This window comes from Periophthalmus magnuspinnatus, chromosome 6 (genome assembly GCF_009829125.3).
Source record: "Periophthalmus magnuspinnatus isolate fPerMag1 chromosome 6, fPerMag1.2.pri, whole genome shotgun sequence".
Taxonomy (NCBI): Eukaryota; Metazoa; Chordata; class Actinopteri; order Gobiiformes; family Gobiidae; genus Periophthalmus; species Periophthalmus magnuspinnatus.
In genome coordinates this window covers 19,397,267-19,421,873 of record NC_047131.1, presented here as the reverse complement: position 1 = coordinate 19,421,873, position 24,607 = coordinate 19,397,267, and the positions used below count along the sequence as shown (strand labels likewise).

The 24,607-nt window shown below is 38.3% G+C and overlaps 1 protein-coding gene across 1 annotated transcript in view; it reads right to left on the bottom strand.

The window, feature by feature from the left end:
• Positions 1–15,252: 15,252 nt before the first annotated feature.
• kcnq1.2 (potassium voltage-gated channel, KQT-like subfamily, member 1.2) overlaps positions 15,253–24,607 on the bottom strand; it is a 170,077-nt gene continuing 160,722 nt past the window's right edge. Inside the window, exon 18 of the mRNA XM_055222387.1 lies at positions 15,253–15,481. Coding sequence (XP_055078362.1) covers positions 15,335–15,481 — 147 coding nt within the window. The 3' untranslated portion in view covers positions 15,253–15,334. The remainder of the gene's footprint in view (positions 15,482–24,607) is intronic.

Below are 24,607 nucleotides of genomic sequence, written 5' to 3'. Positions count from 1 at the left end.
TATTCATGTTTTTTTTTTTGTTTTTTTTTAATACTAGTTTTCTTTTAGAAGCACCCGTATATTTTACACAAGTCCTGGATGTCATGTTGAGTGTTATATGACCACACTACTCTTATCCTGACCCTGATGACCTTTGACCTCTACTGCTCCTCTCCACATATGTCTGTCTTCTATCCATCCTGGGGCATTGCTTCTGCTCTGACAGGTCAGGACACCCCTGCACCTGACTTTTAAGCCCCCTCCCCTGGTGTATGTTATGTTCTTCAGGTGGACAGAAGTTCAGTTCAGCCCCCACTGTGAGTCCACACTATTGTCCAGGAGCTTTTGTGTGTGTGTTTGTGTGCATGTATGTGTGTGTGTATGTGTGGAGGGGGTCTTTGTGAGGGGTTGTTGTGTCTGGGACGTCTTGGTGCAGACAAAGAGCTGTCTACGAACCTCCACCCAAACACTGAGTGACCAGCCCTCTGACTGACTGCATGGGTCACTGGGCCCACATGGGACAGGCCCCATTCTGCAAGAAATACAGGGCTAATTACTTTTGCACAATAGTTATGTATACATGTATTCAATAACCTTTCTGGTGCATTTAACAAGTCTTCATATTTCACAGAATGCTCGTATTTGCATAAAACTACATTCAGTTAAAGCAGCAAAACATATGATTTCTGATGAAAGGCAACCTGCATGACTCTACTTCATAGGGAATAATCAGTATGCTCTTCATGCTAAATTACACGTCAGATCTGTGAAGAGGAAAGCTCGTTTGCAATTAGAATGTGTTTTTTCAAGGTTTTTAAGTGCAATTGGTGCGTGCAAAAAACTTTTTTTCATCAATTTTTACATTTTTACCTTCTCATCCTGCTAAAGTGTAGTTCATCTTTACTTAAAAATTGTCTTACAAATATACACATCATTGCAAAATTTTACTCATATTTATAATTGCATCTATTATACTATTTTTATCTTGTATCTTTGTATCAAAAAAAATGTCCTCAGTGACCTGTAGCTTACCTCTTATTTTTATTTTTCAGTAAAAAATGTTAAGTAACTCTCAAGACTTGATAAAAGAAGTAGCAGCAGGTATCTGGGGGTATCTGGCGTAAAACCTTTCTACAACATAATCAACATTCAAATCAGTCCATGCAAATTACATGACCCCAGAAGTCAAAAAGAACTAACACAAAACACATAAGTGGACCTGGCACTTCCTGACGCAACACTGCACATTGTTGCATAAGGAACGCCACTTGACCAACAGCTGGAATGTTCCTCTCCCTCACCCCTCCACCCTAACACAAAACAAAATCCACAACGGACTTGAGGAAATGCTTGCTGCGCACTCCATCACAGAAACACGGAGGCAACACGGTGACCGAATTCTCAGCTCGACATTTTTTGCCAAGAATTCACACTTCCTCGCATCGACGTAAACAGGTTATCTTTTCCTGTTAACCTCTCGAGCACTTCATATAAAACCACAAGTTCCTCCCCGAGCTTCCTGTCCAGGCCACAAACCACGTCAGCGCAAGATTCCCCTGGCACCAGGGTCGTGAATGAGAGCAAACAAACAGCTGGCATCATCGCTGTCTGTCAAAATCCGCCATGTACTGTAAATGAACCAAAAAAAAAAAAAAAAAAAGTTTAAAAAATGCACTTTTGGTTCTCATCTGCTTTAGAAGAGCGGGTTGTGTTGGTTTAAAGTGCATAAAACAGGTTAGATTAAACTGATTTCACTAAAACAGAGTTAGCATTATGTTTAAGGCATTACAATTTATTTATTTATTTATTTATTTATTGGTTACGTCAGTTTTACTTCCTGGTTGGAGAGCAGTTGTGACATACACAGAGGTAATTCCACAACTGTGACTTGAAGCAGCCATAATGTCATAATCAAACAGGCCCAAAAATGTCTAAATTACACAATAGTTATGATTAGACTAATAAAAATATTTTGTATTTTGTTAAATCAATGTGTTCCTTGAATGTAAATGGTCCCTGAACTTTGGATGTTGGATGTTGTTTTTGGATGAGTTTTCCCTGTTGATGACTTCCTGTATTTTTGTTCTTTTCTTCTCAACTTTTTTCCCCTCAAAACCACCACTCACCTGAGGCTAAACATGTGTTATGGTGATTCATCTACACATTTTAAATAGATTAAGTCAAATTATTTGGTTTAGATTCACCGAAAATAAATATATAAAATGACATCGACATATTTAGTTTAGATCAGCAATTAGTTTTTCTTAGTGTTTAAATGTTTTTTATGTATAAATTATACATTATTATTTTTTAGGGAACCCTTTTAGAGCATTTTTGATCAAAGACAAGGCGACCACTACTACACTACTACTACTACTACTACTACTACTACTACTACTGCTACTACTACTATTACACTACTGCACTACTGCTGCTACTACTACTACTGCAACTACTACACTACTGCTGCAACTACTACTACACTACTACTGCAACTACTACAACAACTACTGCTACTACTACAACTGCTACAACAACTACTACAGCTACTACTACTACTACTACTACTACTACTGCAACTACTAATACTACAACTACTACTACCACTACTAATACCTACTACTACTACTACTATTACAACTACTACTACTATAACTACTATTACTACAACAACTACTACTATTACTACTACTACTACTACTACTACTACTACTACTACTACTATTACTGCAACTACTACTATTACTACAACAGCAACAGCTACTACTACTACTACTACTACTACTGTAACCACTTCTATTACTACAACAACTACTATTACTACTACTATTACTGCTACTACTACAACTACTATAACAACAACTACTCTTACTACTGCAGTTACTATTGAAACACTTGTGGACTGGTGTCATTGGGAGAACAGTCAAACAGTTTCCGGATCCCTCTCATTTGACTCCATTAGATTTTCTCAGTTTCTTCACCCTCCAAAAATCTTTCCAGGATTTTTGATCCAGAGAAAAAATCCAGAGAAAGTGGAATGTACTCACCCAAACAGGGATCAAATGAAGCCCTGACAGGTTATGTACAAAAACTAGAACCTGGAACGTCGACACTACTGGAAAATCAGATTGTGCAGATGTGGCGATTTTTTTTTTTTTTTTTTTTTTTTTGGATAAGACCAAACGTAGTAGGCCAAAGGAAGAGGAGGGAGGGGGGGCTCATTAAAGCGGCGCACCTGCAGCCTATCAAAGAGCCTTTATCTGTTATCAAGGAGAAATCTGCTCAAGCACGCGGCATACGTGAAAACAAGCAGAGTGTGGCGTCCGCTCATTCTCACTCTCCCTTCTTCTTCCTCCTCCTCCTCCTCCTGACCAAACCAGCGCCGGTACCTGGGCTGTAATCCGGTGAGGAATGCTACGGGATGCGTTGGGATGCAGTTGGCCGGCGCACACAGGGAAAAGCTCGGGGCTGAACATCTGTGCTGGAGCGTAGGCCAAGTGTCGGTGCAGGCTGAGAGATACGCTCTTTCAGTCAGCAGTAATGCAGTGGTGTCGAAACACAAGCACAACTATCAAGACATTTGGCACTGTTTTACGCGGGCATGTGTTTGAGAAAAGTACACAGTATTTTTTAGACATTATTAGATTTGCAGTTTCAAGAGAACCCTTATGCAATGGGGAAATTAAAGTGTTGCAACAGCAGGAGAATAGACACATACAAAAAAACAACAACAATCCAACTCGAATATTTAGTTTGAATAGAAACACAAAAAGGCGTGGAACTACAAAGAACAGAACTAGTAAGTACTATAAGCTACTATGAGTATGTTTATGTAAAGTACTGCAAAAGAAAGTTGCATTTTTAACTTTTACACAACTTAAACACGTTCAAATGCATTTTCTCCTTGGGCCTTTTCATGTAGCTCAATTACGTGCTTTAGATAAACGTGAAATTAGTTAAATGAAAAAAGATGATGTGATATTTTATGCTAACTTTTCATTTTTGTGCGCGTATTAATCCTGTCTGGTGTTTTTTGACTTATGTACTGGGCAGCCATGTTGACTTTTAGTACTTCTTCTCAAAGTTTGTTGTATTATTTCCTATAGGTTGTAAACAATAGTGGTATGTATTGTAGTAACCGAAACGCAGCTGAAGTAGTTTAGTGATTATTCAGATTGATTCACTGATTTTTGCGGCGGCCTTGAAAGTCAAAACACATCAAAAACACAGACACACAAACCAAACACTAACATTACCATTGCGTTACCACTAAACGGCCCCAGCTCAATGGTTTCCTGTTTCCACATAGATTGCTGTCATTATTAAACTAATTGAAAAAAGCAAATGGATCTCATGTCCCTATTCAATTTTCCAGAAAATGATGATGAAGATGAGAGGAAGGGCGTGTCGTGGGATGTTGCAAATATGACGTCATTGAAAATATTTCCATGTGATGCAACTTTTGGTAACTTTTGCAGTCTGCGCTCAGTTACACGAGCGACCACAGCCTTTTTGAAATGACATCTTGTCCTTTTGAGCCTTCATGTCAAACGTGATGAGAAATTGGCATTGCGTTGACGAGCGGAAGATTTTTTTTTTTCATTTTCTGAAAAAACTGTAAACTTGTGGTACTGGTATGTCTCTGGCGCATGATTAAAACTTCATCATAAGTTGTTTATACTTGGTTTTGCTGTGGTGCATTTTGGTTTAGCTCAAGTTAAGTCTTTGTTTAAACCTGTTTTTTTGAGTAGTACTTTTCTTTTTAAGGCTGCACTATGTAACATTTCTAGTGAGGGGGATATGCCACCTGCTAGTCACCGTGGAGATATTATTTCTTTACCTGAAATCACCACAATATAGTATTAAAAGTATCTATTAATACAATTATATGTGTTTTTTGCTAAAACAAATCACTGAAATACATGAGTTCTTAAAATCTAACCTGTAACTTGGTATCATATCTAGACAGCGTCCCTTGCTTGTCTCCCTGGAGAAAGATAAGTGTAATGCCATACTGTTGAACATTCTAGGCAAAGTAGTACCATCTCCATGGAGACAAGCAGGTGGCTACCCTCCACTATGCATACCCATTTTTTTTTCTTTTTTGTAATTTAGTGATTCATTTTTTCCTATGTCCTTATACGTTATGTTTTCAGCCTAGTCTATTCCTGGTATGTCAAGAAATAACCTCCCATTAATCCTTTAAATATTGCACTTGGATAGGCCTATATTTTCTAAGGCGGTGCTCGGTGTCAAAAGTTTGAATAGCCCCGCTTCTCTGTATCTGCTGCTGCTTGGTCTGCTCTGCTGCCCTCATCAGGAGACTGCAGGCTCCTAGGTGTTGAAAAATGTCCGGCCTCATATGAGACAGACAGAAACGTGTTTAGGCCTAAATGACAAAAGCAGACGTCTGCTTTTGGGACAGATATGGAAATGCTCAACCGCTTTTCTGTAATATTCAATTTTACTCTCCATCCTCAATTTTGCACTCACCGGGGATTATGGACTTCTGCTTTTCTCATTTTTATTTTCAACCAGTTATTCAGAAAAGCTCAAGGATTTTGTGGTGGTATCCAGTCACAGAAGTTCAAGTGCATATGACAGGTTTTTCATGTTTTTTTTTCTTTCAATACTTTGTTTGGTGGGATAGTCCTGATGTGATACAGCAGCTTCCCCTGGACGTATACAGTCAACTCTAAGTTCACTGTGGCCGCATACACATATGGTCCTGGCTCAGTCCTATGTCACTCTGGCCGGTGCAAAGCCGACAGGGCGAGCCCAGCCCCTGTCCCGAGTGGCAGCTCAGAGCTACTGCTGGTTGTGCGCCTGTTCATTAAAAGCACGCTGACTTTAGTTTTTATTTTACATCCATAAACCTCATATTTGTGAAATTCAGATTATTTAAGCTCACTGAAAAAATACTGAATTTTCATGCGGCACAAGCAATTCTGAGCCCTTAAAACCCTGGGGCCCGGGACAACAGACCCCTTTGTCCCCCCTCGTTGGCTCCCCTGCTACTGGGGACCTGTTAAACCTATTTTAATGTACATAGTAATTGATTTAATTTCTACCAATCATCACAAATAAAAAAACAACATTTAATTACAATTAAAAACACTGGCTTATTAAAAATATCCAAAAGCATTAGGTCTGTGTAACAAATACGGATCAATAAAACAGGCCAGCAATAACACCATAATATTATAATTATGATATTATTATTATGATAATGTGAAAATCTGTTTTAAAATAGCTTGAGTTATAATCAAATCATATACACACATTAGATTAGTAAGCTTAGCCTATAATATCAATTGGTATTAAAAATGTTTTGTTTTTTTATTATTATTATCATTATATCATTTTTTCCCCCCCAAATCACTGTGATCAGGGGGCTGGTCCAGACCAAAAATCCCAGGGCCAATCTCTTCCCCCAGTCCAGCCCTGGTACCTGTGGTAAATACATTAGTGGTAAATGTGGTGCTGTGGCAGATACACCTGTGGTTTTATGTCAGTCAAGTGGCAGTTTGTGAAGAAATGTTGGCATAAAAAGTTGAAACCCACAGGAAGTAGAGAGTCTCTATATGTCACCAGTACAACAAGTTCCATACAAAAAGTAGGACAATTAACACGTCACACATTTTTTGGAACATTTAACCATTAATTTAAGAAAATACTGATGTCATCAAATATTTTTATTTATCAAACAATAACTATCGTCTAGGTTAGACAAGCTTTGACCCTTTGACCCTTGTTTATAGTTTAGTTGGTAGGTAACAAATTGTTAAACAAAATCATCACTGTAGCAAAACCAAAATTTTGACATATAAATTCTTTTCGTGGTATAGAAACAAAAAACAAAAGCAAAGGATTAGGGAAGTCAAATCAAACATGTTCCATGAAGAAGATAACTTCTTGTTTCCAGATAACATCAATTTACATTTTTAGGTTTAGTGTCAACATCATCATCAAAAGCAGTATTTTGTTACTTAACTTCTACGGCAACAAAATATATCACTGTTCCTCCAACTTCTTCAAACTATACCTCGGCGAGAAATTATGTTTTTTGTTTTTTTTTTGTCCCCTCATCCCATATTTAGACAAAGATCCACTTTCTCACTGATGCAACATTATAAACAGTGAGATTTATACATGATAAATAAATACTTCTGTGGGTGTACTGGCTTTCAGGGTTGTTGGCATCTATTCCTATTCATGTTGTGTGTGTTATGCTTGATCAGAACTAAAATCAGATATGATGGTATTGTAATTTTTAGTCTCATTCTTACTGAACCTCTTTTATGCTCTTAGTGGCTCAGTTTCTCCTCTCAGTGTTGATGAAGAAATTAGTGAATACTGCACCTCTTTACAAAGCGTTATAAAACTTGAGCATGACCTCATATTTCCTATATATTTCCACACCGGTGTCAAATGCATCAATGTTCAGTAGAGGAACATTAGTGAGTGCTGAGTTTAGTGACAAGTCTTTGGACTAAAGAGGGACTTGGATAGGGCCCCTGGATCTAGCCTCAGACATATGGCTGAGGGAGCTCTCTTGGAGGTCAAAGGTCATGGGGGTCAGCCTAACCTCCCAAAACAGCCTGACCTATGGTTGATTTATGATCCCAAGGGGTGATGTTGTCCTGCTCAGCTCAAATAGAAGAGGGGCAGGGGGGAGATATACTGTAGATAGATATCTGAGACAGCTTTCAGAATGGAATACAACAAAACATTTATGAATAAAAGAAAAGAGTGATTTGTTAGAGAGTGGTTAAACACTTTAGTTCATTTGTGCTTACAGAAAAGTTGTGCATATGCCCATAAACAAACAAGGCCAAATAAAACAATAAATAAATAAAACAGAACTCTGACCTGCTCTGGAGCTCCATAATAGACTAATGTTAGTTGTTCTTGTGAACCCCACTTATTAGCCCGTCTGCTAATGTACCTGGGCCATGCTGCGTAACTTTTAAGCCAAAATATAGACAAAAGTAAAAGCATATTTAATTTTTAATGTTTTTATTGAAAGACATGTATTCTTACTGGGAGGGTTTGATCTCCACAAACCTGACTCATATTTGACCTGGAGCAGGGCCTCCATGTTCCTGTTTCCATGGAAATGTTATTCCTTTGGCTGTACTCCACAGTTTTCATAGAATAAAATGATCTATCTCCTAGCTAGCAGAGGCCCACTCAAAAAAGGAATATGGCCAATTCTAAGGCCAATATATTGAAAGGATTTGGGGAGGTGGGGTGTGGAGGGTCAAACTTGAATGTAGAACAACTGCCCCTTGATGGCAACTGCTGCAGCCTGGGCTATTTCAGGAGGACTAGCATCAGCTGCTGCTCACTTTGTTTGTCCCACTGCTTCATACAGTGCACACACACATAGACACACGCGCAGACACACACCTGTCGGCTCATATCTGCTTTCATATAGACCACTGCTGGCCTCTTGAAGCCTGGGCCTCTCTGGACAGGTGGTGTCCAGGCTGCACCCCCCACTGGGCATGACACACTTCACACACTCAGATACACGTTGGGTTTCCATGCTTCTTGGAGACATTATATTGATTTACATTATTTTCTTTTGATAACCTTAACAATGGTCACTATTTTTAACCTAAAACTAAACACTAACTATAACCAATTTTAACCCAGATTACATCACAGAAACCTGATCTTTGTACCTATCTGCAGGCAGGTCTCCATTAAAAATCCCCTATGTAACTTTCCATCTGCAAGGAGATGTTTTGCCTGGAATGTTCCACAGTATCAAACTTGCATGCATTTTATTACAGAAGTGTTTATTGCACAAAACACTTTCTTACTGACTTCTTACAGTGTGTGGGGTTGCCTCTCCACACTAACTACTGTAACTTAACCTGGTGATGTCCCCTGCTGGTCTTCATACAGATATGTCAAATGCCATACATTGGAATATTCCAGGCAATGACCTCTCTATGGCAATAAGTGTGTATAATGTCCCCACAATGTGATAAATACACGTCCATGTAACTTCAAACAATTCCATAATTATATTTTAGTATTATAGCCTTTTATATTTTTCTATGCATTTACAGTGATACCAATAAGCTGATGAAAAAATACTTAGATTAATTCATTGCCGTGCCATTCCAGATATGTGATCTGAAAGCAGACAAGCAGGTGGCCAACCCTCCACAGGAAAGTTACATAGATCTTAAAAGATGTCTTGGATCAGAGGTTCTCACTCTGGGGTCCAATGGTCGACTCTGGACCTGCTACAGCTGGTGTATAGGCTTGATTTTGTTACTACTACTACTACTATTTTCCTTATGCTGAAATGTAAATTCCCATACAATGGTGGTTAAATGAGTGCTGAAGTAAAGAGAAGACTTGTAGGTGAACAGTTCCGAGAAGAACCCATCAGCCCATGAAGCTGGCCCTGCTCCAGGCTCACCTACATGATCCAGGAGGGCTTTGTCCTGCACCAACTGCCCCATACATTCAACCTAACCCTGAGAGACACCACCACATCTAGAGACAACTCACAATTTCTGTAAGTGCCACTGATACATTTTTTTTTGACAACATTTGGAGTCATTCTGTAATATATGTAACAGCTTTATAAAACAAAGATACTGTAAAAAAAGACAGTATATTATAAATTAAACATTACAGAAATTTCTCTATGTATGAATTTTGAAGGTATGAATGAGGAAAAAAAAAAAAGAATGGCAAAAAATTAAAAATGGCAGAATTTCATAATCAGTTACTAATTTTCTATTCATGCCATGTCTATAAAAATTGCTGCCATTTTATGAATTTTAAGTAAGGTTAAGTATCTCAACACTTGAAATGTTGCTTATTTTATCATTTTTATTTTTATTTTTTATAAAATTTGGTGTTACCGTATTTTTATTATTGGTGTAACTTTGCCGTTGTCTGTTTATAGCTTCTTCCTTCTCACCCATAATACATCTGCGAGCACATCCAGTTGTGTGACTCTAGTTCAGTTCCCTGCTGTGACAGAGCTGCTGGGATCAAAGTTGACATGGCCCTTCATCAAAGCTCCTGCTCTTAAATTTCTGACCCCTCCTCCTTCCCTTTCTCACAAACACACATACACACACACACACACACACACAGTCCAGACCCCACTGTCCGGCTGCATTTGCGACAGTACTACCCTTATACTCTGATTCTGTTTTTAGGCTGTGTGCTCCTGACTTCAAACCGCCGTTTGAAGTCTTCTTTTTGTCCCGTTTGGAGATGAAAGCGGTGCAACTCAGGACGTCCTCCGTGCACTGAGGAATAGCCATGGGGTTTCTGTGCGCCCTTGTCCCATGCCAAATGCAGCAGCGGCAATGATCGAAAGCAGAGCCAGAGCAGAGCCAGCTGAGCAGTCGGTGTGTCCTATCTTGGGATAATTGAAAATGGCTTAGGTCTCCTGAGAGGTACCCTTGCTCCTGCTGGCCCGGCTCTGCCCTCTCCCTGTCTCCGGGGGCGACCCTCCCACCCCTCCATGCTGTTCTTGGGACATCCCCAGTATTTTTTGGCCGCTCAAGTGAAACATAATTGAGTGGTAATATGAGAAGTTTTCTCCTCAGAACAGCGAGACTCGCCCAATGGCAGAGGCTCTCAAACTGTTCTCAACGAGTACCAGCTCACAAAATGGTTCAAAGTATCATCTAAGCATTATTAAAGGTGCACTATGTAACTTTTCAGGAGGAAGGTCTATCTGCTCGTCTCCATGGAGATGTCACTCCAGTATGGTATTAAAATTATCTCAAAATGATTTATCACCTTGGAGAAAAGCAGGTTTCAGGTCAGATCTATGGAGAGACAAGCCTGCTCACATTAACTTTTTAAGTGTTTTTTGAGCAATAAAAACACCTGTAATGGAATGAATGCAAGATAGTGCCTAAGTTTAATGCCATACATTGAAACATTCCACTGAAAGACAAGGAGGTAGTGGGCCCTCTACCAGAAAAGCTGCACTATGTAACTTTTCCATGGAGATGTTGCATTAGAATGTTGCAGAGTATGGCATTAAACTTAAAATTGAACTGGCTTAAAACAAGAAACCAACCAGGTCTAGAAGGGAATAGAAGACCTGGTCAAAACAAGAGTCTACCAAATATTAAAAAATAAACAAAACAAGAAAAAACCTTGCCTTTGCCCCATTATAACAGTTTGAAAACCACTTCGATAGGACATTGAAGGCGAAAGTAGGTGCAAACGTGTTATGTTTTCAGTCCTTTTGAGATTGGGAAGAATCCACAGAGCAATTTTATTTGGATGGAATGTGGAATCTGAAAAACTCTGTAAAATAGGTTTTATGCCTCCAATAAAAGCAAATTATTGAATAGATGAGCAGGGAATTGAACTCCACCATAAGCCAAAACAGCGGGCCAGATAGTAATGAAACAGAGATTTATTATGTACAGTTGAGCTACAGTGCAGAGGGTGTGTGCATATATCTTTTACAATCAAATCCATCCATTTCAAAGAATACCTTTACCACTCTATATACACGCATTGGTCCTTCCACAAAAAATACTTAAATACAGTTACAATAAGGCAATGATCCTATTTACAATTCTTATAAAACTGTACAAGAGGTGACAACATATATGGACATGGGTGAAACTTGATGCTATAGAACTTATATTACCCAAAATTAACTCTTGGGTCTTATAATGTTGTTACCTCGTCAAAAACACAAGCCGGAGTTGTGTTTTGTGTTGTGTTTTAATTGCTCATTTCACACCGTTTGAGTAATCCTTTATTATTAGTCTGTCTACATCTCCAAAGCTCAAAATGCTCTGTTACACTTCCTAAAGTCATGAAGCGGTAGTTCTCAAGTTAACAGAGTGGAGCACTTCCTGTATTAGCACATGACATCACAAGGTGGGACACAGTGTTTGAGAAAAGAACACAGTCTAAATATGCAGGGTTTGTGTATTAAACATGTGTGAATGAAACAAAAAACAACTCCAGGTCTGTTTTTGATGAGGAAACAACATTATAACATAGATCAGAACATAGTGTAATATGGGCAATTTAACATTTGAATTACCGCAAAAAGCGATAACTTATTTTAGTCCATGTTTGCTTGTTTGTTTTGTACATCTTTTTAGGAATGTCATATAATTATAGGAGGCCACGCTACGGAGTTAGCTTATTTTCTATTTTCTACTGGCCGCAGTGTCTTGATTACAGTGTAAGCAGGGCAACAATAGACACAGAAATGACAGTTAAGCCCAAAATGAGTCATACTCCGGCAGAGCAAAGTACATTTCATTTACTCATTTTTTTGTGTAGAGTGGAAAAACAGAAAATCAATTATAATAAACATAAAATTGAGTTAGAGAATAAAGTCTGTGTTTAAAACTATTCATATTGCAAATGCGTGTATTCGCTGATTCTCATTTGGATTTTTGTGTATTTTAATGCATGCACACACAGTTTCTTGATTAAAAAAATTAAAAATAGAAATGAAAGGGTCTACATAATGCAAATTCACTTTCTATTTATTTTATTTTTTTTTTTGCTTTTCACCATTATAATTTATTCTCATGAAAAATGTCCCTGAAGTTTTGGTTTGCTTCATTTGCAGTAGCTAATATTTGAGAGAAATTTGCGTAAAAGTATTTGTAACAACAATAATCCACCACATGCCTGGATTTGAATATGGCCCTCAGCGAAAAAATAAAAATAATAATAATAATTGCCCACCTCTGCTCTAACTGTACGTCACTAAACATCAAGTTCTTTGTGTTTTTATAAACATCTTCACCAAACTAGTTTTAGTCCTGTCAGTGCTCAGATTCTGTCATTAATCACCGTAAAAAGTGTAGCAATAGCAGGCTCATGGTATTACTCAGACTAATTTTGATTTCAATAAGTCTGCAGATACAGGTCCAGCATCTACTGGCACTTTTTATAACTACATGTCATAAGTAAGTTTTTTTTTTTTTTGGAAATGTGTAAATTTTGTGTTTTACGTGAGTCAGTTGTAGAGCCGAAAGAGGCAATGTGATTGACTGCGCTCAGGCGGTCCTCCACAATTGTACTTCGGTGTATAACAAACCCATCCAAAAATGAATGCACGTGGACATTAGCAATATGCCAAAGGGTTTGTGAGAGCTGAACAGATTTAAATACCTACTTCCTCCTTCTGTGGTGTGAAAATCAGGTCACCTAGTTATTCTCTCTAAGCATACATTCTGCTAAGAGGAACTAAAACAAATGCCATCACTATACTATGGAAAGTAGTTTAAAAAGCCCCCACATGTATAATATAGACCCTTTCATTTCTATATTTGTTTTTTTTTTTTGCATAAATTTACAATAAAATGATCCCATATTTGAATTATTCCCATTTCTCTGTGCGAATATTGTTGTGCAAAGCCAGAGTACATTTGAGCTAAACTGTATACATTTAAATGACTGGCAGTTGGACAGTGGTGGCCTCTCAGGGGTCAGACTTTTGCCAGTATTTTTCCATTAGGTACACACAGGGAACAATATCTCCCTACCAGGAATCCAGCACTTAATTAGCTCAGGAGAGAAAACAATAATAATTACAGCTTTAATGAGGTAAATGTGGTTCAGATTGCACACAGCAGCGATTGTGCAGGAGAGGGTATTAGAGGACATTGTCCAGACCCCAGCAGTGAGTTTGTGACTGTTTAACCAATTAGAGCCAGTCATTATATTTTACTGTATTTCAGTAACAGAGGTAGGTTGAGATCTACACAGCTTTGAATAGCACAGTACTCCTTAAAGATGCACAGTATACGGTAATTATTTCTAGAGGAGCGTTCGCCACCTGCTTGTCTCCGAGGATGTAACTAAATTGCCTGGAATGTTTTATAGTGTCGCATTAAACATATCTATCTCCATGTACAACTCACATTTTTATAGAGAATACGTGTTTTTCAAGGTGTTTTTGTACAATACAAACACCTGAAGTGAAATGAATGCAAGACAGAGAAGTTTAATGACATACTGAGGAACATTCCAGGCAAAGCGATGACATCTCCATGGATACAAGCATGTTGAGTTTTTAAGCGCACCTTTAACTTTACACTACATTTAACATATTGCATGTATTTTTCATAATTTCTTTTTTAAATTTAATAATGGTCTATTTTTATCTTTAGTTCGAGGAAATATTTAGAAATGCGCTCCAAAGGTTTTGACAAATTCTTGCACTTGACTGACAATTTAAATAACTTTCATTTCATTTCATACCAATACTATACTTCAGTACAATTACCTTCTCTACCTACTGCGCCATAACAGCTCCTGTCACAATTGATTGGATGATTTTATTAGCTTTTAGCATAGCAGTAAATCAGCACTGCGTTAGCCACCTGATCCGTGCCAGACACATATTTTTAGTCCAGTTTTCTTTCACTGCTAGCTTCAGCGCCAGATAATCTTCCTTTTCCTGCCCGCGTTATTCGATCAGTACTAACAAACAGCCACAAATACAGTTAGGCTGCATATGGCTGCGAGGCTATGGAAATAAGTGGGTGTGGACGGTGCCAAGATACTCCCAAGGATTTGAGGAATGCCCGTACCATGCCTTAGGGGAGCCTCTTTGCTTTGATTGCATTACGACTTCATTATGGAGTTAGTTAGCTTTAGAATAATATTTGTAGCGCAGGAATGTGTCTCAGTTACTGGTCTTTTTATTATTAGGCTGAAGTAGTGAAATAAAATCCAGCAGCCGATGTTGCCATTTGAAAAGTACAGTACTGCTTTGGAAATTGGCTTGAAAATAGTGATGGGTGATACTAGTGATGTTTGTTTCGATAAAAGTAAGTAATACTATAGTAAGTATCGCAATGAGTGTTTTATTAAAATACACTGAAACTCCTTTTTACATTGGTGGAAATATACTTAATCTAAAAAAATGTCATATAGGTGCAGATAACCTAAAATGTAAACAGTGAAATTCAAAATATTACTAAAAAATTTAAGATTTTTTTTTTTGCACGAGAATCAATGCTTTGCGATTCCTCAGCCAGTATTGATATATTGACATTTGGTATCGATTCACCCATCACTAGTTCAAAAAGCAAAAATCAGAGCAAATTGATTATTATTTTTAAATATTTGTGCCACGCCCCCACAAGTCCAGTGCATTGTGAGTTCCACTGAAGTGTAAAGTGCTTGTTCAATTAAATAAAATCAAAAGTCAACGAGATGCCGTAGGATTATAAATACAAAGGAGGATAGAATTTTGGAAGACTTGAACGCAGTCTTTAGGTCCCGTTCCAAGGGATGAGGTTGTTTACATACAAGTCCCTCTCTCCTGTAATTGTCCTCTTTTTTCTGACATCATCAAACGGAGACATCAAGGCCCCTCGTCGACGCTGATGCCCATACGCTTCTGGATGGTGACTCTGCGCATGGAGGGCTGGGACGTCAGCTCGGGTTTGGGTTGGAACTGCTCCTTAAGGATGCGCAGCACGTTGTCCATTTTCTGGTCCATTTGATGCACCTGGAGACAAGAGGCAGATGGGTTTGTGTCGCAGTAATGAATCAATAAAAAATATACAAAAATGAAATGTGAATCTGAACTAGAAGCACTAGCCAAGGCACTGGTTTTGACTCCACCTTCAATATTGAGCTATAAAGGAAAAAACAACTTGAATACCCAATAATGATTTCCACCACACTGAAAAAACATACTTACAATAAACTTAAACTACACTGATGTATAGTGCTATCATTTTGAACATGGAATAATAATCGTTGCTTTCATTTTCTCATCTGAAACACAAACGTTTTTCCTTAGTGGTCCACAGTTAATACATATTATCCGGCTGTGGGCAAAATCTACTTTGGGCACCCATACATAGTACTGATACTTGCTCACCACTTTGTATGGGTATCATTTTTTCCTGACAACCCTACTCCTTATTTTGAACCTAAAAACCCGAGTTTTTAAAAGCACTGGTTAACATCATTTTTACACCTCCACAAAGCTTTAACCCAACCTAGACAAGCATGACGAAACCTAAGAATGCTTTTGTCTCTGTCCTCTTTGAGCTGGTCCAGAATGACAGAGCAGTGTAATGACATGTTTGAGTGCTCGTCGCCGTCTACCTGCCAAAGCCCCTCATTACACACTGTACACAGACAAACACACACGCAGTACACAGTGCACACACACATGATGAGAGGCAGACACTGGTGTTTACAGGCAGACCAAGGTAAACACAGGTGCGTCAGTCAACTACTACCTTAACACAATGGTACAGCAGACACAAGTTCATTTGCAAAAACTGATATTTAAGTTTGGGAAATTTCACATTTTTCTCTATATTGAAGGACGTAAACATCATTGCTCATAATATCAAAGATTAGACTAAAAGGAGGTTTAGGACTTTCATGCAACACTGCACAAACACACTCCATCCTTGCCCTATCGCATAGAAAAGAACGTACTGTGACAATAGATAGATTGTGTAGCATGTCCTCCCAGGTCAAGCTGTTACAGGATAACGCTGCGCCAGTGGGGCGCCTGGAGGGTAGAGGAGTGCCAGAAGGAAGAAGAAGATGTCCAGGCCCAGCTACTGAATATTCATGATTTATGTTTAAATGTGGCGTTCAGGGTCAAGCACTCAGATCAAAACGGGACTGCCCCTGAGATCTCCGTGCACGTACTAGGGACAGCAATAATGCCTGACGTGTATTAGATTGGATGTATAGGGAATAATAAAACTCGAGTGATTCTACTCTCTGGTCTCCAGTGATTCTTCTGATCGGATTAAAGGAACATGCTTACAATATACACTGTCATTTATAAAAAAAAAAGAAAAAAAGTTGACTGGAATTCATCAAAAAGGGATGGAATATATTTTATTGCAGTGAAATAGACATCAATAGACAAAACAGTTGGGCATATGCAAAAACTGAACACCTACAAAGGTACTTTTGCAGATTTTTGCAAATGAACTGGTTCTAATGTTTGATAGGTAAATGACTTATGTTTTCCGTAAATGGGACGGAACTGTATACATACAAGTACAGGTACAGAGTTTTCAGTATGTTTTCTAACAGTATCATTTTTCTTGGAGGAGCGTCACATTTTTCAGAATAATGTAATTTATGCATTAACATAACTTACAAACTGTCTTGCAAACAACAGCTCATTATTCTGTTGGTCTTTATACATTAAATCAGGCCTCTTTTGTGGACTTTTTTAGCTGTCCGCTGTTTGGGGCTCATGTCAGCAGTAAACAGAGTCATCTCTCAGTAAAGATCTATCAGTGGCACAATAAAGGCCACTGTACCACCGCTTCACTGTCATGTAGGATATTTTATATTACTTGGCATAGGTTTTACAAAGTATTCATCCAAACTTTAGCCTTTCATCCAAGAAGATCTGTTTACTTCACATATTTCATCTTTTACTTTTCAAACCAGATTTGCAACACAACACGGCAGGTAAATATACATTTCTCAAATCTAAAGGGTTTCCCTGTGTCACAGGAACTGAATTAACTTGTCAAGTTCAGCCCTGACAAAACCCAGATGAAACCTTAGACCTGCAGTGATGTCACTACAAACTATTTAGCCCCATACAAATCCATACCTCCACAGTTTGTGTGTACACTTATGACCACAGGAGGGGGCGGGGCCAAAGTGTACACACATACACAGTGGCTCCTCCACAATGCACACAACTTCAAAGGACTTCAGTGCATCTCTGTGTGCAGCCCTGGCCTTTGTTTTACCCCAGCACTTATCTAGTTAGTCCTCCTTACTCAGCAGCAAAGACACACACATGCACCAAACCCACTGGCTCCAAAAGAGAAGAGAAAATGATAAAGATGTGTTTCATAAATCACAGGCTAAAGAGCAGAGGACATCAAAGAGACACAACATGTTACGCTCCACTGGCCCTGTGTGTGTGCGTGTGTGTGCGTATGTGTGTGTGTATAGAACAGATAATCACAGCCCCACTTGCTTTGGCACGGCACATACATACTTAACATCTATGACTTTTTGAAAGGCTTGGAGGAGGAATGCCTTTTGGTTCTCCTGAGCTTTTAGTGCGTGAGCGTGATGGTCCAGACATCTTTATAGCAAACCCAGACATTTACTGCCTATTATTGTTCTTGAAGTATGAGGCATTTGTGAAGGAATGAAGCAGGAAGATTGCGGTGTGTTCAAGACTGCATTTATTTATAAGTGGTGACTATTAATTTTTAAATCCTGGATAAAGTATGTAACTTTTCTGGTACAGTGTATATCGCCACAAAATGTTTTGTCTGGATATTTCAACAGAATGTTATCACACATATCTATCTTGCATTCAATTACAGTTAAAAGATAGACGATAAACACGCATTCTTTCTGTGAGCTGACTCGTCTCTCCACAGATCTGACCTGCAACTTGACCAGGTGGTGATTAATTATCTCCTTGGAAATTAGAAACAAATGCTATGCTGTGGAGCTATCTAGGAAAAGCAATAACATCTCTATGGACTAAAGCAAGTGATAGACCCTCCACCAGAAAAGTCCCATAGTGCGGCTTTAAGCAAATAATAAAGACATGGATGTATCTTTCTTATATAACTTGTGTCAACGGGGCATCAATGTAGACATGCGTGTACTGGGTGTATCCTACTATTTAAGTAAAATGTAAGTTGAATCAGTCTTGTTTACTATAATCTCTATTAAATGTGGGTGTATGACAGGTTAAACTACTCATTGCACTAAAACAGCACATTACATTTTGCTTATTTTTTCTAGTTTCCCGTGAATTTTACTTTTACTTCCTGGTTGAACAAGCGCAGCAGATGTCACATACACAGATGTAATTCCAGTCCTGTTACCTAGCAACCGTACACAAGGGTCAAAGATCATCAAATTTACCAAATAGCCATCATTGGACAAATAAAAATAAATCACAACACATTTAATTTGTTAAATGAAAGTACAAACTGCAAGAAATGATGGGTTTTTGGTGATAAAGGCAGAGGTAAATGTATTCCGTTTTAGAACTCACCGCTACTTCCTATAATTTTCTTCTCACTTTTTTTTTTTTTTTTTGCCACAAACTGACACTTGACTGCTGTAAAACTATGATGAATATTTACCACAGGTACTATCCAACCAAACCAACTCATAATTAGAAAAACATGAAAACCTGTCATATGCACTTAAATAAAGAAGCTTGTTTGCTGATCTCCAAGTGCTTTCCTCTCTGCTTGTACTGTGACCTAAATAGTTGCACTAAGTCGACAAAGCACGTGCTGGGTCCGGATGAAGCTTAGGGAATAATAGACTATCATAAACATGTTGGCCCGTAATCTACAGATTTCTCAACATTCTCCTCAGGGCTTAAAATGGATCAGAAATTCCTCCCGTGGCGACTTTGAATGCAGCAGCCCCGGAGACTTGTGAGCGGACAAGGAAAACATATTAGGCTGACGCAGGACACAAGACTTATTTATCGCCACTTAACCGAGGGCCGGAGTGAGGAGTGGGGAGGGGGCAGAGGAGGGCGGAGGGGAGGGGGTAAGGGATTGTGTAAGAGCTGCTGCTGTTTTAATGTACAGTGTGTCGCAATGGGACGTTATGCAGAGGGGGAAAAGTACTCCAAAATTGCAGCTAGAAATACTCTTACAAATAATGGTACTTCTTGACTTCAAAATATAATGAATGATGTGATTATTACTACTACTATTACTTACTACTATTATTACTTTGACAGTGATTAATTCCAGGCTCAGAATAGTTCTGTTTAGCTGTGCATATGGCTGAAAGGTTTTTATTCTGCACTCTTGTTAATTTTATGATGATTATTTGTGTTTATTAATGTTTTGATTTGTTGTATTGTGATTTTAATGTCTTTCTTATTCCGTAAAGCACTTTAAATTACTTTGTGTGCTATACAAATAAACTTGCCTTGCCTTATCATTATAGATGGAATGAAAAATTATGATTGTTGTCATAGTAACTGACAATTTAAACCAGAATATTATACATGTTTTAGATTGTGAAAAGTCATCAAAATGTCACCTATAAGATGAAACTTAAACCATGAATATTACTGTACTGCTGATGCCTCAAGTAAAGCATGTGACGTAAAGTGGAGAAGTGACTGTGCTTGAAACTTTGTATTGAAACTTATCTTCACAGAATCAAGGAGGTGATGCTACCAGGCCAAGTTACATGTCAGATCTGTGGACAGGCAAGCTAGTTCCTAGTAACAAGTTTGTTTTTTAAATTATTTCTTCTTAGCAATAAAACACCTGTAACTGAGTGAAGACAACTTGATTTCTTTGTACAACATTCCAGGCAAATAACATCTTCATGCAAACAAGCAACTTCACTAGAAAAGTTAGATAATGCACCTTTAAACTACATATTTTATGACATTAAAAAGTCAAACAGGTCAAACTTCGCAACGAGCCAAAAAAAAAAAAAAAAAAAAAGCACGTAATCTGTAACTAAAATATCTACCTACTTCATTAATGCATAGGCCTACTTCAGACTGGAGGTTACAATTGGTTTAGAATACTTCAAGGTACAAAGAAGCAATTTCTAGGAAAGAATAACGATTATAGTTACATGAACTATTCGTCAGCTGTTCTGAGCTCTTGACACCTTCTAGCCACCCTCGAGGCTGCAGCTTCACTGTTATGTAAATATCGAGCCATAGCTCTTGTATACAGCAGCCTCTCCATACAGTTCCTCATGGCTGATATACTTTCTTCCTGTGTTTGTTTGACTGTACATTGTCATGATTTGTGTGACTTTTCCATTTTTCGACATATGACATCACTTTGCGGTAATTTACAGCAGCTCTTGGCAATTGGAAGCCTCTGTGCTGTGTAAAATCCTATAGTCTGATACCTGCTGCCAGTAAATGTAAAAAATGTAAAAAACATTACGTCTAATCTATGCTATAAGATAAAGTATGTAGTACAGAAGGTTTGTGCTGGTAAAGTAGTAGTAGTAGTAGTGGCGATGCTAGTGTTTTGACCTATATAATGTCAAATGACATGTGATTCTTCAGCTGTCCCTCTGACCATAGAAAACACATGGGAGCGGTCACAGCAGTGGGGACTTCCCTTATTCACCATTTTAGGCAGTGGCATTTAAAACTACAGCTTGAATGGCAATTGTAATACTACTGAACTTAAAATGTACACAATTTTAAGCTTTATTATATTTTACCAAGAAGTCCCTTGAGATAAAATCACTTTTTGGAGGGAGACCTGACCAAAAGGCACCTCAGAAAGAGTAAAGCATATTTACAGTGAATGCAAAAGGCTAGAAATATAAATAAATAAATAAATAAATAAATAAATAAATAAATAAATAAATAAATACCACACATCCAAAAAAAGTACTTTACTCTTTCCTGTTTTTGGTATTAGGCTAGTGTAATTATCTATACAATTTGGGGCAGCTATAATAATGTATAAATGTTGCTATAATTTAATCATACAAAAAGTCCTATTTAGGAGTTCAGCCTACTATTGCATGCAACATTTTGAGGGATTTTTTTCCATTCAGAAGATATAATATTATGTTGTTAATATTGTTAGTTGCTATGGCAACAGTCTTAATTATTTGCAGCTTTCATTCTTGTACACACATCACATTCAAAATTGGGACTGAATTTACACTAAACAGATACAAACCAGAACTACAACAGTACCAAAGAATGTTTACATCAGGATTAAACTAAGATCAAACCAGAACCAAACCAGGACCAAACCAGGACCAAACCAGGACCAAACCAGGACCAAACCAGGACCAAACCAGGGCATGTGTGAATGGCCCTGAATTTAATAATAGTAACAAGGAGGATATACCAAATAATCAACCAATTTCCGATAGCAATATGCCAAGTGTGTAACAATATGGTACGTGCTTGAGCTGAGTGAGTTATGGATACGTGACTTTTGTGGACAGCGATGGAGGCGCCTCAGAGCTCCTATTCTCAGGCCAGCCTTCCTGGACCACGTTCTTATGGCTCCCTAGGGTGGGCCCTTTGTCGTCTGGTACATAAGAACAATAGGAACAAACAGCACAGTAAATATGTAAACACAAATGGCTTATAAATATGTTTGTTTCGCTAGATCACAGGCCACAGTCCAGATTAAGAGTCCATATATTTAGTCCATTCATTGATGAAAACAGTCTATTGTGTTATAGCAAAAAGGAAAGAAGCTGAACACTACGTAAGTGTCAGAATCAATTACTAGTTGTCTAAAGTTTGTTACATGGTTATGCTTTTTCGTTTCAGTTCCACAAATGTGTTAGAAATTAAAGCAATATTTTATAACTTGTGTGCCTTTAAGAATATTTTAAGTTTGTAAATTCTTTGTCGAGAATGGTTTTAAGCTTCTAAGCAGTTAAATGGATAAGAGGCAGAAGCTGGCTTTTGCTGATAGAGCGATTCATACTGCCATCTGTTGGGGAGTGAAAAACCTGAACAAATCCTACAGCAGCTGAAAATTCACAATATATTTCAGTACTAAAAGTAAAGTGCATAAAATAAATAGAAAATAAAATATGCCATGTATATGCTTGTGTAAAGTAACAATAATTTACAGTATTTTAAAGGCAGTTGTTGTTCCTGGGTACATTTTCTTACATAGATAGTCCTATGTACTTCGTTAAGGTTCGCTGTCTCCATGGAGATGCTAAAGCGTTGCCTGCAGTGTTCAAAAGTATAAAATTCAATGTATCTATCACCATGGAGATAAGCACGTAACATCACTAGGCAAAGTTCCAGGTCAGATCTGTGTAAAGGTGAACCCATATTTTTGTGCAATAAAAACTGCTGTCACTGATGTTTAATACCATACTGTGGAACATTCCAAACAAATGAAAATAATCTCCATGAAGACAAGCAAGCGGCAGGAGTTCCATTTGAAAGGTGACATAGTTCACCTTTAAATAATATGGTGGAGTGACTCTATTTCTTCCTAACATACGGTAATTTCAGGACTTCTTCAAACTCCACTGGTTAGAATGTTGGACAAATCCTGGCTTGACTACTAAACAGACAGATCACCATTTGATTGTCCCTGTACATTTGGAAGGGGGGGCATCAAAAACCTCTAAATGGGACTGTCGCCGCATCTTTTGTCCCACTGCTCGGTCTGACAGGCACTTTGAGAGACAGGAGCAGACAGGAGCAGACAGAGAGGTTTGGGCAGAGGTGCAGCGGGGCCAACAGCCACACAAATTAGCTCAGGAATGTGTTGGTGCCATGTGTCTGACAAGGCTTTTTAGCTACACTTAGACAATAATGCCACACAGTTTTCCAGTTGGTATAAACTATAGTGTTTAATGTCCCACTGGTGTAACAAATGTGTAGTTTTCAAATTGCATCGAAGTAAACGCAGCTATTATGTTCATTAGCAATGACCTTTTGCTAATGAGTCAAATGAATGAAGTTTAATTTGCCAGTTTAAGTCAGTTAGTTTACTTACAGCATTAATAGAGTACTGTGTGTTTGTGCTACTCAAGCTAATAACTTTAGGCCCAGAAGAGGGTTATGGAGTTGGACTGAAACATGCACTGTGTAGCTTTTCTAGTTGAGAAGAAGAGAAGAAGATGGAGGATTCGCCATCTTCTTGTATTCTCAGAGATGATTTGCTTGGAAAGTGTCAGAGTATGGTATTAAACCTATCTATTGTTCATTTATCTATTCTTGAAAAAAGATGCTTCTTGCTTTAGTCAAGTTGCCTCTCCACAGACCTGACCTGTAAGTTGGGCTGGTGGTTCCGTCTGCTTGTCTCCATGGAAATAGCGTGTCACTTGAATGAAGATAATGAAGAAATTAGCATCACTAGCAACACACACACGCACGCAACTTGAATTTTAACAGCACTTAACATTTACTATTTATGGATGTGTTGGAAGCCATTTTGAGGACTTTTGACTACTGATTTTGCATTGAATATAATAACTACACCTTAATTAGCCTTAATAAAGAATGAACAAAGACTTCATATCTCAGTAAAATGTGTCTTGCCCCAGTAGATATATTCTATAAGCAACTCTTGAGGTCAAAATAAATCCGCTGTGTACTGGATGCATTAAATTATAAAGCGCTTTATTGTCAGAGAATCAGGAAGTGCGCACTTAGTATTGCTAGTTGTGGTTAGCTTTATTATTCCGGGAAAACTCCGCTCTATCTCTGAAATTATGAAACCTATAAACTCATCATTGGAATGCATAAGGTAAGTGAGGAATAACGTTTTTGTTTAGGACTGTAAAAATCTGATACAGTGCTTTCATTCATGCTTTATTAAGGCTAATTAAAGTGTAGTTATAAAGTAACATTCTCTGCCTGTAATGCATTGGGGTCAGTTCAGGTAAACCTCCGTGCTTGGGTGGCTCTCCCTGACGCTGCCTCACTTCTCTTACACACACACACGCTCGCACACAGCACACACACACACACACACGCACACACATAGAACTCAGAGTTTCAGCCCCAACACAATGGACAAAGCATCCAAGGAGATGGGTGTGCGCTGGCCTCACTGGTGGTCCAATAACAAGCTAGCATTACACGGAGGTCATCTTTATCATCCCTGGAACGGCCCCGCTGAATGGGGAGAAGGACCGGCGTGGAGGGTAG